This window comes from Polypterus senegalus, chromosome 12, assembly GCF_016835505.1.
Source record: "Polypterus senegalus isolate Bchr_013 chromosome 12, ASM1683550v1, whole genome shotgun sequence".
Classification (NCBI taxonomy): Eukaryota; Metazoa; Chordata; class Cladistia; order Polypteriformes; family Polypteridae; genus Polypterus; species Polypterus senegalus.
In genome coordinates this window covers 80,277,998-80,296,171 of record NC_053165.1, presented here as the reverse complement: position 1 = coordinate 80,296,171, position 18,174 = coordinate 80,277,998, and the positions used below count along the sequence as shown (strand labels likewise).

At 48.7% G+C, this 18,174-nt stretch overlaps 2 protein-coding genes across 3 annotated transcripts in view; one reads left to right on the top strand and one right to left on the bottom strand.

Moving 5' to 3' along the window:
• The first annotated feature begins 2 nt into the window (after positions 1-2).
• Positions 3-2,008, top strand: elof1 (ELF1 homolog, elongation factor 1). 2 transcript variants are annotated; one of them, XM_039772599.1, is made up of 4 exons: positions 3-110; positions 1,006-1,136; positions 1,272-1,342; positions 1,758-2,008. In XM_039772599.1, the coding sequence occupies exons 2-4, from the start codon at positions 1,021-1,023 to the stop codon at positions 1,820-1,822; spliced, it is 252 nt and encodes an 83-aa protein (XP_039628533.1). In that variant the 5' UTR covers positions 3-110; positions 1,006-1,020; the 3' UTR covers positions 1,823-2,008. The 2 variants fall into 2 exon arrangements, with proteins under 2 accessions (XP_039628533.1, XP_039628534.1); XM_039772600.1 differs by lacking the exon at positions 3-110 and adding an exon at positions 819-914.
• Positions 2,009-3,956: 1,948 nt separating this feature from the next.
• cnn1b (calponin 1, basic, smooth muscle, b) overlaps positions 3,957-18,174 on the bottom strand; it is a 41,924-nt gene continuing 27,706 nt past the window's right edge. Inside the window, exons 2-7 of the mRNA XM_039772570.1 lie at positions 13,514-13,635; positions 12,771-12,837; positions 10,165-10,302; positions 6,629-6,745; positions 5,965-6,111; positions 3,957-4,766 (exon numbers count right to left, since the gene is read on the bottom strand). Of these exons, the coding sequence (XP_039628504.1) occupies positions 4,512-4,766; positions 5,965-6,111; positions 6,629-6,745; positions 10,165-10,302; positions 12,771-12,837; positions 13,514-13,635 (846 nt within the window). The 3' untranslated portion in view covers positions 3,957-4,511. The remainder of the gene's footprint in view (positions 4,767-5,964; positions 6,112-6,628; positions 6,746-10,164; positions 10,303-12,770; positions 12,838-13,513; positions 13,636-18,174) is intronic.

The window sequence follows — 18,174 nt, the reverse complement described above, 5'->3', positions numbered from 1 at the left end:
GAAGTGGGCGGTGCCTCGACAGGATATCCGTTTTTGCACCGCGCGCTGCGATTGTACCGTGTTCCTGTCACTCAACTGTCGTCAAAGGGAATTGCTGTACGAGTTTGAAGGTACTGTAACATTTACATCTGTTTTTATTGTTTGTTGTACGATTCTGGATGCGTTTTGTGCCTTCTTTAAGTAGGGCGAAGTGTAAAAAGCAAGCCGTTGTAAATGAATGATACATTTGTGTATAAGCTGAATAGGAGGTTTGTGTGTACGTGTCAGGCCTTAGCGGTTCGTACACACGCGAGGAGCCGACAAGTTGACCGCACATTTTATTTTATTGGCGTCATTTTTCAAGTCTAAGCGCCACGTAGCAGTTTAGCAGGCTCGGTTTCGCCATTTTGCGCCGTGTTCGCTTATCGATTGGTTGTTGTTGGCTCAATTAAGTTTACCCAGCATTAAATCAACGGAGCCTGCTTAGCAAAGATGGAGTGCGGCGTTCAAAGCGGTCCTGTGCCTCTGCACAAATCTGTCATACTCCGAAAATGGCGCAGTGTGCCGAGGAGAGCTGAGCTGACGCCCGCTTCTCTACTTGCCGATAACGTAAACGGTTTAAAATGGGGGCTTGTCGGTACATCACGCGGTGCTACGATACACTGGCGTGAATTGGCTCTAAAGGAAGGAATACGATATCGGAGAGTTGAACGGAATCCTTAAATTGAGCGGATTGAGGCTAAACATTGTCAGTTTAAACCTTTCATATTTTCTGTAGCACAAAAACCACACACCTGCCTTCTACGTTCGCTAAAATAGGAAGCCAATACTTCGGTGATGTTGCCGTCCCGTGGCCTTGTGAATGTGGAGGCCGAGGGGTGCCTCGGGTTTTCTTTTTATCCTCCCCAGTGAGGTGCGGGCCTTTGTATTTCAAAGTAAGTTTTAAAGCGGACGTCCCAGCAAGCGTTCGGCTGTGTGACACTCGTCTCGTGTCTCTCTGACCCTCCTGCTCTTTCCTCTCTGTAGTTCTGCTCCTTTGCAATGGCCCGCAGGAAGTCGAAAAGGAAGCCACCACCAAAGAAGAAGATGACCGGCAATCTGGACACCCAGTTTACCTGCCCCTTCTGTAACCACGAGAAGTCCTGCGACGTCAAAATGTAAGGGTCGGGGGGTCCCACCTGGGCCTCATTTCTGTATGTTTTGTCTGTAGTTGGTCTCCATACATTTTCTGTGGCAATGGTGTTTTATTATTTTAACCCATTTGGGTCGAACTTCGCCATTTTGTTTTACAGGGAACGCTCAAGAAACACGGGGGTTATCTCCTGTAGCGTGTGCTTAGAAGAATTCCAGACACCCATAACTTGTATCCTTTTCAGGTTAAAATGGGGGGAGTGGTGGGGTGGGTGGTCGTACGCGGTCTCCAGCACTGCTGCAGCCCATTGATCTCCCCTTACAGTGCGCTACTTTGTGTACTAGATTAGCGGGCATTCCTCCTCACGAGTACTCCGCTTTCATTGTAATTTGAAAATTTGCAGTTTCCATTTTACTGTGTGAATCAAGAAATTCAAAATCGTGTTTTTCAATGTGTTAACCGAGTATTCCTGATACTGTATTTGCGGATCCCCGAAGGTGTTTCGGCTCGTGAGGCTCCGACCAGCCCTGGAGTTCATAGCGGTGAGGTGACGCCGTTGAGCGCCCTCTGCTGGATCATCTGAAGACTTTTTTTTTTTTTCTTGTTTGTGTTTTGCTTTTGCACGCTTCCTTGACTCCTCCCACAGATCTCTCGGAGCCGGTGGATGTGTACAGTGATTGGATAGACGCCTGCGAGGCCGCCAACCAGTAGCCCGCTCCGTGTTCGGTGGGTGGGTGTTCTTTATGTGGATGGAGAAGTCGCACCCGAGGATGGGGGGTCTCGGTGCCCCCCTCGAACGATTCCTTATTGTTGAAATGTGAATTTTTGTGTTTTCAGCTTTGTATTTGTTTGATTATTATAGTTCTAATAAAGGGTTATGATTGACATTTGATTTTATTCTGCCTGTCGTGTTGCCTTTCTCTGTGTCTGACGCGGTCTGTCCGTTCATTTACTAAGCCCACTTGGGTAGAGACGTGAGAAGGACGGCGGCCATCCCAGTAACCACTGGGTGTGAGGCAGGAACAATCCCCGGAGTGGGCGCCGGTCCTTCGCTGGGTGCTTCGGCCTGCAGGGCGTTTTTATTTTCGTTTTTCTGCTCAGTTTTACGTATTGACTGTCTTGTAGCCAGGTGGTCGTCGTATAGAGAAACGCAGCCGTCCATTTCTTTTTAGTTTGATAGCTAAAATAAGCCACTCGTATTCATTTCTTCCCCTACCGTATCTATTTATTCTTTTAAAATTAGTTTTTTGTGACATTTGGGTTTGACACTTTGGCCTTGTAGTTGGCTTTATTCGTTCTGCGTGTGTTTCTTGTGTCTCAATGTATTCCCGTTTCCTCCCTCATTCGAAAACCGAGTTTGAGCTCGACTTGCTCCATTTTGGGATAGTGAGGGTCCGGAGCCTGTCCTGACTGCATCGGCACCAAGGCAGGAGTGGTCTCTGGAGACTGTGCGTCTGATTTAGCCTGAGTGGCGATTCTAAAGGGTCCCATCCAGAGGCTGACGCTGCTGAGATTGGCCGCCATCTCCTTGTAACCCAATTAAGAAAATGGCGGAAATGACAGGGGCCTTGTTTGATGGAAAGAATGAACTGAAAAATGGACTTCCAGAGCTCCTCCAGTAAACCTGGACTCGCATGTGCAAATCTGAATTTATTTAAAATTACAAACTAAAATTTCTCATTCATAAAAGTATGCAGACCCCTGCTTGAGTACTTTGGTGGAGCCCCTCAATTCCAGCTTTGTTTTCTTGTTGGGTCTCTACAGGCTTTCCACACCTGGATTTGTGAAGCTCCTTGGAAGCTCTGCCAGTGTCTGGAAGGTGCCATCTTCAGGTCTACACCCTCGCTTGTTAGTCTGGGCCCCTTAAGGACACCCGATGACTCGTCCCAAAGCCACCCCAGTGTTGTCTCGGCCGTGTGCTTCAGGTCATTGACCCGTCGCCCCAGTGTGAGGTGGTGTGCGTGCGCTCGAGCAGGTTTACTTCAGGGACTGCTCTGCGTCTGGCTGCCTTCATCTTTACCTCAATTGTGACTGGCCTGCTGTCCCCGATGCGGTCCCCACCAGGCCTCCTGTCCCCGATGCGGTCCCCACCAGGCTTCACTGCAGGGATGGCGTGAGGCAGGCGTTAAGGTTCTGCCCGAAGTGTTCAAGTCCTGTGTTGGTGTCACCAGACTAGAGGGTCTTGTTCCTCCTCATCTGCCGTTTGATGAACTCCAAGTGGGCCGTCAGATGCATTTAATTGATGGACTTCTGTGGAGAGGTCGTCCTTCCAGCTGGTTTTCCCATCACGGCGGATGCCATCTGAAGTTCTGCTGGAGTGGCTCTCTGCCTCTTTGTCACCTTCCTGATGGCTGAGACTGGGGAGGGTCCTGGTGCTTCCAGCCTTGCAGCCCCTGAGCTCCTGGGAACACTCGGGCCGTTAGGTGGGCTTTGGTCCTCTTGCCCCCAATGTGTGTCTCACCACAGTTGCACCATGGGGGTCTACAGAGGGGCTTGCGTTTTCTCCCGACATGCATTGTGAATTGTGGGACCCTCTCTCCACAGATCCACGTGTGCCTTTCTGTGTCACGCCCAGTCAATTCAGTGTGTCACAGGTGGTCTCTCAAGAGGAGTCCAAGCAAATGGGAGCCCCCCGAGGAGCCAGCAGAGGGTCCGACTACTTGTAGGAGGGGGAGATTTCTAAAATGGATTGAATGGCAGAAATGTCCCGTGTTTCCATTTTAAATTTAAACCTGCAACTCTGAAGTGCGGGGGGTCTCAATTCTTTATGAATCCCACCCTCTAAATGAATTGCTTTGGGTGCGGCCATCGCTGGAGCAGCAAATCAAGAATTGCAACCAAAAAGCACTTGTAGCAAATATTTATTTTATTATTTTCTCCAAAAGTTTTATTCGCTTGATTTCAAACCATACAGAACATTGTGTCTTTACGCGCCGCTCGGCGAGGCTCTTCATCCCGTGATGCCACCTGCACAGTCTAATCGGGGGGCCGGTGTGCTCCTCGGCTGCTGCACAGAAGCTTTCTATCGGACTTCACTTGCGTGGTTGTGTGGCACGTGGGCACAAGATGAAAAGGCGACTCAAGTCAGCAGGGCGTGTGGAAGCGGGTGGCAATCAGGAAGGCACGCTCTGTGCCATGGCTTAAGTTTTACTTGGCAGTACCATTCTGTTAAGAACTCTAAACATAAAAATAACTCTTAAATACATACATACATATATATTATTTGAAAAAGTTATCGCGTGTAACTAGCTCATGGGGGAGAAGACACAATCTTCTGTAATCATGTCACTTGCAGTGCTGCAGGCCCCCTGGTCTGGTTGGCAGGGCGCGTCTCGATGCTTTTCAGACCGTCCTTGCGGTTTCAGTCCGTGGCGGCGAGGATGGGATGCTGCGGCCCGAGTTATTCTGCGTAGTTGTCGTAGTTCTGGTCCTGGAAGCCGTGCTCGTTGAAGTATTGCTCTCCCCAGCTGTCGCATTCGCTCACACAGTACTTGGGGTCGTACACCTGCCGCGCCAGCCCATACACCGTCATCCCCTGCTGGGATGCCATCTTGTTGGTGCCCATTTGCAGGGACACGTTTGTAGTGTCGCACTTCTCCGTGCCAAGCTTCTGGTCATAAATCTGTCTTTTGGTGCCAGGTGCTGTCATGCCAGCCTGTTTGTGTGTGAGAGAGAGAGAGAGGAAGACGTTAAACGGATGAGGAAGAGCGCAGGGCACGACAAAATGACCTGCAGGGGGCTCGGCTCACGTGTGCCATCTTGGTCGTTAGAAGGGCACGCCAGCCAAAGATTTTCTATTTTGTTTTAATGTCACCTTATTTAGTTTGTCGTGACGGCCGTAAAGAAACATTTAGTCTGTGGTGACCAATGCTGGACAACGGCAAACGACATCAAAACGTCCCTTAAGAAATGTCGCTTTGCTCGTGTCATGGCGGCTAATTGTATGGCGACAGTATATTCATGATGACGTGGCATTTGAATCAAAGACCCCCTCCCACCGTTACATTTCTGTTCATAGCCACCTGATGTACCCCCAGATGATTTAGTGACCCTCTGTGACACCACAGGGGTGACCTCCTCGGGTGGGTCGTGTCCCTCACTTCTCTTTAAGTTGCAATCTTCAGTTGTACTCGTCGACACTGCAATGTTGACATCATGTGACCCGCAGCGTCAGCCAATGAATAAGCAGCTACTGGACTGGTCATGTGACTGGTGTGTGCGTCAGCCAATGAATAAGCAGCTACTGTGCTGGTCATGTGACCGGTGGGTCTGCGTCAGCCAATGAATAAGCAGCTACTGGGCTGGTCATGTAACCGGTGTGTCTGCGTCAGCCAATGAATAAGCAGCTACTGGACTGGTCATGTGACTGGTGTGTGCGTCAGCCAATGAATAAGCAGCTACTGTGCTGGTCATGTGACTGGTGTGTCTGCGTCAGCCAATGAATAAGCAGCTACTGGACTGGTCATGTGACCGGTGGGTCCCGTTTCGGATGGCGAGGGTGTTTTCCAGAAGTGATTTTATTTAACGGTATTTTAGTAAAAGTTGTTGTGTTTGGCACGCGGCCGGTTGACGTGACATGTGGATTATGTGACACTGGTGATGGGGGGTTGGTATTGTTCATTAATGTCCAGCAGGGGTCACCGCAGACGCCTGTTGTGCCACACGTCGCTGTTCTGCATGCCCATCACTACACTCGACGTGGGCTAAACGATGATCTGTGTTTTTGGGTGACGCATCCTTTACGACGGACACACCAACCACTAAACCAGTCAGAAGGCCCACGCAGCAGGCAGGGAGTAAGAATGGTGCCCAGCGGGGGGCACTGCGGACGCTGCCAGTTACACACTGCTTACCTGTGTGGCTCCCTTGTTGGTGCCCATCTGAAGGCTGATCGTGGACTGGTCCACAGGTTTGTCTACGCCAGTCTTGGGGTCATAAAGGTGGCGCCGGGTGCCATAAGATGTCATACCCTTCTGGCTGGCATACTTGTTTGTACCCATCTGTAATATAAATTGTATTTTATTTCACTGGTAAGCATGTCACACACAGACAGGTTATTGAGATGTGGGCATAGAACAGGGCAGTAAAGGTGGCAATGACACTAAATACCCTGGAAGGGACGGCCTTAGGCCTTCTGTATGCCAGCTCCTCAGCTGAAGACAGCGACATGGCATAAAACGGGCACACGTCTGCCTATTCTGCCCCTGAGAGATTTTAACTAGTAAGGAGAAGACTTTCCGATTGCATCAAATATTAAGAGTGAGTGTTAGACCCCCTTCAGCAGTGCTGGCACAAAGACCCCCATAAGAAATATCTCAGACAAGGAGTCGATAAATCACAAGCTTTCTTCTTCAGTTGGTGCAGACGGGCTGTGACTCGCATGAAAATCGTAGACCAGACCCACCTGTAAAACGCCAAGTGTGAATGGCGCCAGGCAGCTCAGGCCTGCGATTTAGGGACCCCCTCCTAAGGTGATACGCCCCCCTAAACAGAACGTTCTGAGCAGTTGACCCCCACCTGTAAGCCGATGATGTTTCGTCCCTCCTTCAGTTTCTCCGGGTTGAAGCGCCGCTGTTGCTTCTCTGCGTATTTCACTCCCACGTCGGATTTGGTGTGAAAGCCTTTTGTCTTTGCCTGAGAAAATAAAGAGGATTGGCAGAAAATGAGCCCCCCAGGCCATGTTGTGGCCCCCTAGTTTCATACCACATCTGAGTGACGAATGTTCCAGAACAGGCGTCCCCAGCTCTGGGCCTGGAGGGCCGCAGTGGCTGCAGGTTTTCATTCTCACCCTTTTCTTAATCAGTGACCTGCTCTTGAAGACTCGGACCCCCTTAATTAGCAGCCAAACAATAGCGAGATACAAAATGAGCCAAAAACAACTGGAGTCCATCACACAATACCTGAAAATGAAGAAAGGTGAAGTTTGATCTGCTCGGGTCCCCAGTGCCCTTAGAAAAGAGAAGGTCAGCAATTCTGTAAGCGTCTGCCATGACACACGAGAGAGAGCAGCGACGCGCCACGGAGATGAAGAGCGACTTTCATTACCGACGAGACTCGGCGCCTCATTAGGGAGCTGCTTGGAGTTTGAGACCCTCACTTAGCTGGGCTTCTGTCGGCTCCCTCACTTCACACTTCACTTCTGTTTGGGTGCCATTTAAGGAAAGAAACCTTAAGAGAAGTCAATTAAAGTGAATGCCACGCTGTTCATGTCCGGATACTCTCTGTGCCTACATAATGGAGAAGGTGCGCGTAGAAAATGAGCAGATATCCGTGGAAGTCCCCAGTCGTGACACCAAACAGTGCCGTCTGTCCCTTCAAAGCTGTGACTGAAAAACAGCGAAAGCGCTCGAGTTAATTCAGGCTTGCGGCACAACTGCAGTGTCGGCCAGCAGAGGGCGCACTTTGACGCCTTTTGACGGCCGTTTTTAGTTTTTTTTTTTGCCACGTTTTATTCTCCTAAACGGCGGATCTGCTTACATTGCCCTGATTTTGGAATAAAAGGCCCCCTCACGGGACACACAGATTTTTTTTTTTGTTGAGAATTGGGTGCGTAAAGGAAGACTTGAAGCTGTAAGCACCTGATTATATTCCCTGATGTTCATTTTGCTGCATTTTTCACCCCATTGAATCCTTTCCCATCATCTGCTGAAAGGAATGTTTGAGGCAAATCTACGCCCGACTGACTCTGTTGGTGCTACGGTGGTCCATCGCATAAAAGTACACGCCGAGCAGTTAGACGCTGTGTTGAGAATCTTTACATAACATCAGCACTAAGTGCTTTATAAATGAAGAACCTCTGCTCCTCCATCTCTGTGCTACGAGGGTCTCTTCTTACGTTTTAAACAGTTTTCTGTACTCTGCCACTTTGTGGGGCTTCAAAGGCTGTGCCTTCTACCTGAATAATCCTCTCATCACAGCTCCTTCGCTTCTCCGTTAAACTTCACAGCTGACTTGTGTCCTCTTTGTGCTTCAGTGACAGCTTCTGGTTAAACGGCTCTTTTTGCACGTTCTCCTCTCGTACTCGGTGATGGCAGAGCCTTTCCATTTGTGCCTCACGGTCCGTAGGTCTGTTTCTCAGAGGTGTTGTTCCACCTGCGGTGCCAGAGACTGCGTGGCCTGGTGTGAGATGATGGGGCTGAGTGCAAGTCCGTATGTTGAGGTCCGTGCCCACCTCCGGATAAAAATGATGGAAAAATCAGGCCTGGAAAACCGAGCAGAGGAGACTTTAGAAGATTAGAACAATCTGGATGAGCGCAGGCCATTGAGCCCAACAAAGCCCACCAGTCCTGTCCACTTATTAACATCAAGTCGAGTTTTGAAAGTCCCTAAAGTCTGACTGTCCACCACACTACTTGATCTCTTAGTCCAAGTGTCTGTTGTTCTTTGTGTAAAGAAAAACTTCCTAATGTTTGTGTGAAATTTCCCCTTCACAAGTTTCCAACTGTGTCCCCGTGTTCTCGATGAACTCATTTTAAAGTCACCATCTCGATCCACTGGACTGACGCCCTTCATCATTTTAAACACTTCACTCAGGTCTCCTCTTCATCTTCTTAAGACTCAGCTCTTTTAATCTTCCCTCAGAACTCATCCCCTGTAGCCCTGAATCAGCCTCGTCGCTCTTCTCTGGACCTTCTCTTGTGCTGCAATGTCTGGTGGGCCCAAAACATCACCCAGGACTCCAGATGAGGCCTCACCAGTGTGTTATGAAGCTGAGCAGACCCTCCTGTGACTTGTAATCCACTTGTCAAGGCGCTATATAACCTGTTAGCCTCTTCATGGCTTCTGAACACTGTCTGGAAGTCGACTCCTAAATCTTCTCACGAGGTGGACTCTCGATTTCCTGACCGTCCATTGTGTATTCAAACCTCACATTTTTACTTCCTACTTGTAATTCTTTACATTTACTGCCCTTAAATTTCATCTCTCCAAGTCCTACTGTGATGATGTGGTGGACTCCAAATGATCTGCTAATCCACCTCCCTTGGTGTCCTCTGCTCACTTCACCAGCTGCTCCTCATATTCCTATCTAAATCATTTCTAGATATTAAAAGTAGCAGCGGCCCCCCGCACTGCCCCCCTGCTGCTCGGCCAATTCACCCTCTGCTTCCTGTGTCTGTGCCGATTCTGCACTCATCTACACCCTGAACTGCCACTTCTTTTAGTTTGATGCCCAGCCACCCTCTCTTAAAACCTTTCTGTGCCCACCTCGTCGTATCCCGAGGCTGTGAGTGAATTCTAGCCGTTGATCCAGAAGGCTTTAAAATCTGCGCTAAATGGGGGTGAAATACTTTGTTTTATTCTACTTTGTGAGACGCCTGCTCTCTGATGTATTTAAGTTAATGTTTTCAGTTGATAAACTATTGTGCACGGTGGCACAGTGGGTGGCACAGTGGGTAGCGCTGTTGCCTAGCAGTATGGAGACCCGTCTGGGTTCACTTCCCAGCTGCCCGTGTCTGCCTGGGTTTCCTCTCGCAGTCCAAAGACACGCAGGTTAGGTGGACTGGCGACTCTAAATTGTGCTTGGTGTGTGTGTGCCCTGTGGTGGGCTGGCACCCTGCCTTGCGCCCTGTTGCAGCCCCCCGTGACCCTGTAGTTAGGATATAGCGGGTTAGATGATGGAGGCTATTGTGCAGTACTCTGGAGCGACGGGCGAGGAGGTTTGTTTCGACAGCAGCCCACCCATTGCATTTCAGGCTTGTACTTTAAAAGTCTTTATTCCTCCGTGGGGGCCATCGGGCACTTCAGAGTACATGTGATCTGAGGCAGGGTGGAGCGGGCACTGACCACGTGGTGTTAGGAGTTGACCAGAGTCCACAGGGGGCATGCTGGGGGTCGCGTGCCGTGAGGTGTGACTGTCGGATCACGTTGGTCCCCGGCGTGTGCTATTTAGTTACTCGTTATTTTCATTTGATTACTTTAGAAGTTGGACTGAAGACCAACCTGCTTACTGAGCCGAGACGCTTTGTTAACATTTTGAAATCGGTTTGAGGCCTTCCTTCAGGACCGACTTGACGCCCGCCCTGCACAGCGGAGAAAGTGAAAAGGCAGCTCACCAGTCCAGCGAGTGCGATCAGCGTGCTCTGCACTTGAGTGTGATTGAAGTTTTCAAAAAGGTCGTTGGCCTCAAAAATATCCACCGGCTTCATCCCGTAGTCCGTGATGGCTTTGATGAAGTTGCCAATGTTTTCAAGCTGACAAGAAAAAATAAAGAGAATTACAAGATAATCCCATAACGTGTCCTCTAAATCCTCCCAGTACAGCTGCACGTTGTGCTCGAGGTTCAGAAAATCGAACTCCAAAGCGGGGGACTCGTGGCCAGCAGTTCAGAGTTTGTCACTTCAGAAAACCAAATGGGCCTCCTTAGCCAGTTACAGCATGGCGTGTGAGTCATGTGCTGCCCGCCACCCTCAAGGCACCGAGGAACACCCACAGTCCCTTGTGGTTCATTGAAGGCGCCAGGTGGGCGGTGAGCTCTGCTCATTTTCTGTTTGTTATTTTGATCAATTTTACGGATTTTTGGGACTTGTGCCCCTTAGATCGTCTCCTTTTGGGATTTCCTATTTTAAGGGCATTGCCTTCTGCGTGTTTCGTGCTCATCTGAGCTTCTTGTTCCAGAGAATTTTTTATAATAAATCTTTTACAGACGTGTGCCCACTTATGGCGCCATTTGGGACCACACGCCGGGCACAAAGTGTGGGTCACCGGGGTGCTGCTGGTACAGAGAAGCATCTCGGAGGACTCGCCACCGGTGGCTCACGTAAGCCCGTGTTCCTCAGCCGGCGGGTTGCTGGTTGACGAGTGGGCCGCCTGAGCGATCAGCTTAGGATTTATTTCCACTGTCCACATCTCTAAGTGGGCTACTAGTGGGTCATCAATGAGTTTACCAAAGTGAAACTGGGCTGTGGCACCATAAAGACTGGGAAACACGAGCGTTAAGGCAACTGGTGTGGGCTGGAGACCTGAGAATCAGCCACCTGGGGCAGCCCTGACCAAAACACAGTGGGACCTTGGATGGCGAGTGCGTTGCAAGACGAGCTAAAATTTGGAATCCGTTTTGACTTGACAGACGAGCGAAGTCTTGTAATACGAGTAGTCCGTCCACGCATTGTCTGCCGAGCGTCACGTGACGTCACAACTGGGCTTGTGGGTAATCGTCAGTCGGCGTGCGTCACTCGTGTAGTCCACATCCGTACGGGCGTACGCCGCGTGTGTGTGTGTGTGTGTGTGTGTGTGTGTGTGTAACGTGCGAGTCCCCGTCTTGCACCACAAAACACGAAGCTGCGTCTCAGCACTTTAGCGACACCAGCGTTGATTCAGCTTGAAACAGGACCAGCGCGGTTATTTGTTGTAGCGGATCTGCCGCTCCCCTGTACACAGACACAGCAGTCGGGCAGGCTGGTGCCCAGGTTAGTGGCCAAGTAATCCTGTGCCCTGCGCATTTATAACGTTCCTTGTATCGCCCATCAATGGCAGGCGCTTACAGCCCTTACAGTCCGCGATCTTTTCGGATTCCCTTTTACGGCGGACTGTTTCAGCGCTGGGCGCCTGCGATTGCTTCGGGACGCTCCTCCTCCGCGTGTCGTCCCGTTGGCCGGAATCCCACAGGAGTTTAGAGACTCGCTCACTCCGGCCATGATTCGCTTCAAAGGTAAAGTGCAGGTTAACTTGTTTTATGGATTTTTACTTTATATTTTGTATTAATCATTTTTATATGAATAGTTTTGGGTTGTGGAACGAATCGTCCCGAGTTATTTTTATGGGGAAATTCGCTTTGATATACGAGGGCTTTGGATTGTGGGCACGTGTAAGGAACGAATTACACTCGCAAACCGAGGCACCACTGCAAACCTAAAAGGGCCCTCCAACAGTCAGAAAGCATCCGAGACCCCGTGAAACAAGAACAAGAATAACGAAGGGTTTACTGCTACGGCTGGCTCTGCCACTTTCTAGAAGGTTGGTAGCCGGTTGTTTTTCTTTGGGCACAGACCCTGAAGTACGAATCGCCTCATCTTGACTTCGGTAAATTCTGTGTGTGACTGCATTGATAAAGAGTCCATGTTTGCCCTTTTTGTGACTGGCCAGGGTTTTACTGTGCATCCCACCCCTAGTCTAGCGGGTATTTTGAGATCTATTTGGGAATTCCTGTTGGCAAAGGCAGTGCTTGTTCACAACAAACATGCCACGAAGAAAAGAATCGTCATCTGTAAATCAGGAATGAATGAACAGGAATTTACTAAACCGCGCTGAGTCCATCACGCTCAGTTATTACGAACTCGGACCTTTATTGTGTCTTAGTAAGGCGGCCACATTGCCGGGTGCCGCGCTGTTTTGTGTATTACAAGGAGAGCCAGAGGAGGGTGGCGGGTAGGACTGAACGCTGGGCACAGATGTCTCATGCCAGCTCTTACTTTATAATGAAGATGGAGACATACTGTGCCTGCTGGTGTATATGAAAGCAGCGCCCTCAACACTTTCAGCAATTCAGAGGGGCACATTTGGGCGAACGCCCCGTTTTCGTCCACACTTTACATCTCACTTTTGAGCACCGGCCCCGATTTGAGTGTGGCAGGCCCAATTTAAAGTTTAGTGTAAAGTGAAGCCCACCCATTCTGCAGCAGGACGGCCCATAAAGCCCACAGGGTTCAGCCGTGCACTGTACCTGGTGCCAGTTTTGAGAGGAGTTGTTGATCTTCTTAATGGAGCCAGGCTGCAACTTATTGACTAGTCTGCAACACATAAAGACAAGCAATGGTTTTAGTGTTTGTTTCTGCTCTTTGATTTTATTTTCATACAAGTAAAGCCACTCTGACCTCGGAGAGAATTGGAGTTAGAATGACATTTATTGGCCAAATATGACTTCATCCACCCATCATCCAACCCGCTATATCCTAACACAGGGTCACGGGGGTCTGCTGGTGCCAATCACAGCCAGCACAGGGCGCAAGGCAGGAAACAAACCCCGGGCAGGGTGCCAGCCCACCGCAGGGCACACACACACCAGGGTCAATTTAGGATCGCCAATCCACCTAACCTGCATGTCTTTGGACTGTGGGAGGAAACCACGCAGACACGGGGAGGACATGGCACGCAGGGAGGACCCGGGACCGAATATGAGACTCCACACACACACACACACCACAGCACAAGGCGGTTTGCTGAATGAACGCCGAGTCGAGCACGAGTACTGCATGGGGCACAGCCTGGGCACGAACAGTGGCATGATGGTGAACTCCTATCATTGTACGCCACATTTCGGTCAGGCAGAATGCCCAGCGGGACTGGGTGGTCTTTTGGCCTGAAAACCCCAACAGAAGTTTTTTTTTTTTTTTTTAATTGTTTTCTGTCCCCCCCAAGCCGTCTGCCCGTAGCATCGGCGGTGTGACCAGGACGTGTCGTACTCACTCGCACAGTATGACCCCGTCCTTGAGGGCCTCCATGAAACTGTCTCCCATTTTTTTCCCAGTGATCTCCTCTATCCAGAAGCGCAGCTCTTCTTCCTTATGTGGGTCGTACTTTTGGGCCAGCTAAAGAGCAGAGAGAGGAACAGAGTTTAGTGTGGACGCTCAACGAAACAGACCTTCACGTACGAAGCACCAACCTCGGAGATTTGTGCAGCGTTTGAATTCTGTTATCGCTGCACAACCCTGACCAGGTGAAAGAAATCCTCCTTACGTTCACACGTCTCACGAGACCTCCAGGCAAGTTTACCTTTGCTGTAAAAGATGGTCCACATGAAGGAGATGTTCATACAGATATGTGCTTCCTATGCATCCCACAGAATTGTACATTCGATGAGTGATTACCTGGGTGCCCCACTGGCCGTCATCAGAGTGTTGGCGCTTCTCTCTCCACCATTCATTCTGTTCTCATCAGTTTGCCCAGAGGACCTCACCCACCATGCTATGCTGCCCGCCTCTTGTAGCCCTAAATCTTATTTCTCTTTGTATTACAGTTACATTGGGAGACTTACACACACACACACACACACACACACACACACACATTCAGCAGTCCTAGCCTGACAAAGTCTTGAGTGGTGCCAACTGCCAGTCGCTCCACCAAAGTATGCATTGAATTCTCCACATAGCGATCCACTGCCAGCAGCACCAATAAACATGCAGGTGTCATGACGACACATAAAGAAGCACAACTCGTCTGCTGATATGCCAACTTACTACCCAAAATATGCCCTACGGTTACTGAAGTTGTTCAAAGTATTGAGAAGCAACCTCCACTGCTGTGATAAACCCTGTGGGTATGAAAGTGGCATTTTTGCCAACACTTGGTGCCCTTTTATTATTTCTTTTTTTTTTTTTTTTTATTTTATTAATTTTATTACAATCCATACATAGCAATCAAGTTTTTACAAAAGAAAGAATTATGTTAAGAACAGATTGATCCCCACCCCTGAGAGAGACAGCAAGCCAAACGGTGTGAAATTTAAGGCTTGTAAACATACCTAAATTAATAAATTCCCTGTGCTTTATGAGCTTATTTTAAAATATTACCGATTAGATACTGCCATGTTTTGAAAAAGGTCTGTATGATCCTCTGAGTATTTGATTTTTTCCAATTTCAAATAGTAAAACACATCGGTTTCCCACTGACCTGAAAGAGGAGAGCTTGGGTTCTTCCAGTTTATCAGAAGAAGTCTGTGTGCCAAAAGTGTAGTGAATGCAATCACAATTTGTTTGTCTTTCTCCACTTTAAACCCATCTGGAGGACCACCAAACACAGCGGTTAGTGGGTTAGGAGGGATTGTGAGACCAAGGCGGTCTGAAAGGTAATTAAAAATGTTTGTCCAGAATAATGTTAATTTGGTGTTCGCGGCCCAGAACATGTGACCCAGTGAGGCTGGGACTTGGTTGCAACGTTCGCAGGTTGGATCAGGCCCTGGAAACATTTGAGAGTTTTAGTCGAGACAGATGTGCTCGATATATAATTTGGAGTTGTATAATTGTATGCTTTGCGCATATGGAGATCGAGTGAATTCTCTGCATTGCTACTTTCCACTCCTTTTCTGATATATTAATTGAGAGATCCTTTGCCCTTTTATTATTTCATTAATTATTATTATTACTCAGGCGGCACGGTGGCGCAGTGGGTAGCGCTGCTGCCTTGCAGTTAGGAGACCCGGGTTCACTCCCCAGGTCCTCCCTGTGTGGAGTCTGCATGTTCTCCCCGTGTCTGCGTGGTTTCCTCCCACAGTCCAAAGACATGCAGGTTTGGTGGATTGGCGGTCCTAAATTGACCCTGGTGTGTGTGTGCCCTGCGGTGGGCTGGCGTCCTGCCCGGGGTTTGTTTCCTGCCTTGTGCCCTGTGCTGGCTGTGATTGGCTCCAGCAGACCCCGTGACCCTGTAGTTAGGATATAATGGATGGATGGATTATTATTACTTGGGGCGCACGCCCCACTGGGGGGGCAATTTGAGAATTTAAGTACGTTACACAATTTATAAAATGAACAAACAGAATTTCAGTTAAAAATTATTATTTTTTATTTTTTATTTTTTACAGAGACATTGATATATTTATGTAATCATAGAGGGGGTGGTGAAGAACCCTTTAATTTATGATTTTACAAGCGGCTTGGGTTTTTCTAATTAGAAATTGTTTTTACCATTAAAATAATATGAATTGTAACATCCATCCATTTTTCAATTCGCTGAACCTGAACACAGGGTCACGAGGTCTGCTGGAGCCAATCCCAGCCAACACAGGGCGCAAGGCAGGAAACAAACCCGGGCAGGGTGCCAGCCCACCGCATTAACGTATAACAAGAAGATGTGATAATAAAAATAAAACAGACAGCAAAGTCAGGATATAAACAGTCTTAGAAAAGCTTAATGAAATGTCAAGAGTGTGAAAGTTGTCCTGGCAGCTTTTGATTTAGCGAGCCGCATTGTCCACAGGTTACGCTCTCTGACCGCCTGACCAAATGGCCACACGTGCCTCCATCTCTGCGCTATATAAGGGGTGTCGCAACACACGACGTTGGGCACATCTGATTGGCTGTCTTGTCCTGATGAGCCTTCCTTTCTCAGGCTCTAATCTAATCATTGTGTTCAGCACTACGGGGCGCCGCAGGGGACTGGACTTTCATACATACATCAGACTTCCAATACAACTCAGAGTCCTGCCACGTGCAAAAGTTCACTGACGACACTGCTATGGTGGGCTGCATCAGGAGTGGGCAGGAGGAGGAGTACAGGAAGCTAATCTAGGACTCTGTTAAATGGTGCGACTCAAACCACCTACACCTGAACATCAGCAAGACCAAGGAGCTGGTGATGGATTTTAGGAGGACCAGGCCCCTCACGGACCCCATGATCATCAGAGGTGACTGTGCAGAGGGTGCAGACCTAGAAATACCTGGGAGTGCAGCTGAATGATAAACTGGACTGGACTGCCAATACTGATGATCTGTGTAAGAGAGGACAGAGCTGACTATACTTTCTGAGAAGGTTGGCATCCTTCAACATCTGCAGTAAGATGCTGCAGATGTTCTACCAGACGGTTGTGGCGAGTGCCCTCTTCTACGCGGTGGTGTGCTGGGGTGGCAGCATAAAGATGAAAGACGCCTCAGGCCTGGACAAACTTGTTAAGAAGGCAGGCTCCATTGTAGGATTAAAGTTGGACAGTTTAACATCTGTAGCAGAGCGACGGGCACTGAGCAAACTCCTGTCAATCATGAAGAATCCACTGCATCCACTGAACAGTGTCATCTCCAGACAGAGGAGTAGCTTCAGTGACACCGTCCTGCTCCACTGACAGACTGAGGAGATCATTCCTCCACCACACTATGCGACTCTTCAATTCGACCCGGGGGAGTAAATGCTAACATTAATTTTAATTTTTTTCATTTTTATTACTATTTAATTTAATATTGTTTCTTTGTATCAGTATACTGCTGCTGGATTATGTGAATTTCCCTTTGGGATTAATAAAGTATCTATCTATCTAATCTAATCCTGTAATTCCTACCCCTACAGCGTCCCTCCGTTTCCAGATTTTAAATTCATTCAAAGAGGTTCTGCGGTGTCAGCACTTACTTCCCATTTACAGGTCATAAACTAATTGAAAAAGAAAGCGACTGGAGCAGATTAATAAATTACTGGTATAACACGGGACGGATGTGCAAGGAAGGATTCATGCAGTGCCTGTAATTAAAGTCTGTTCTTTTGAGGAAATATTACAGTCTGCACTCAAAACACTGAGGACTTCCCACTCCAGGACTTCGCCAGAGCACACATTTCAGCCAATAGTTACACAGTCTGGATTGAAGGGGCGCAGAGAACGCAATCAACCTAAATAATCCAATTGTGGGTCATGGGGGGCTGAAGCACTGGGCCTACACAGGGCTGTCACAGTTGACTCCAACTTAATGTAAATCTTTATCTCTCTAGTATAAAAAAAAAAATCCTGGGAGAGGAAGACTAGGGAGACGAGATGTGATCTTCAGACCCGCGAGACTAAAGAGATTGGCCACGGAGCGTCTCGCGGGGACCTTAAACATGAGACTTTGTGCCATGAGACTGACCGAGGGCCGCCTCGCGACGACGTAGAACATGAGATTCTTGCAAGACACCCCCGACTTACAACCAAATATCAAATAAGAGCACGGCAGCCGATCAACACACTCAGTCGTGTTTTGGTTTTGAGCACACACAGATATAAAGCGTATAAGGACGATACGTTACAAATGAAACGTCGACGACTAAGTGAAGAAGAAAGGCAGCGTGGAGAAAAGAGACTCAAAAGCGTTGGAGAGAAACAAAATGCAAAAAAGAAAAAGAATAATCGAGGTGCAAATTCAGAAAATCTGTGGTGGGTTGGCACCCTGCCCGGGATTGGTTCCTGCCTTGTGCCCTGTGTTGGCTGCGATTGGCTCCAGCAGACCCCCGTGACCCTGTGTTTGGATTCAGCAGGTTGGAAAATGGATGGATGGAAATTCAGAAAATAAGGAAAGTAATAAATCAGCCCAGAGTAAGTGGAAATGAAACAAAGCAGGTCCAGTCAGGCTCGGAATGAGAAGACAAAGTAGAACTTCATAAAGACGTTCACA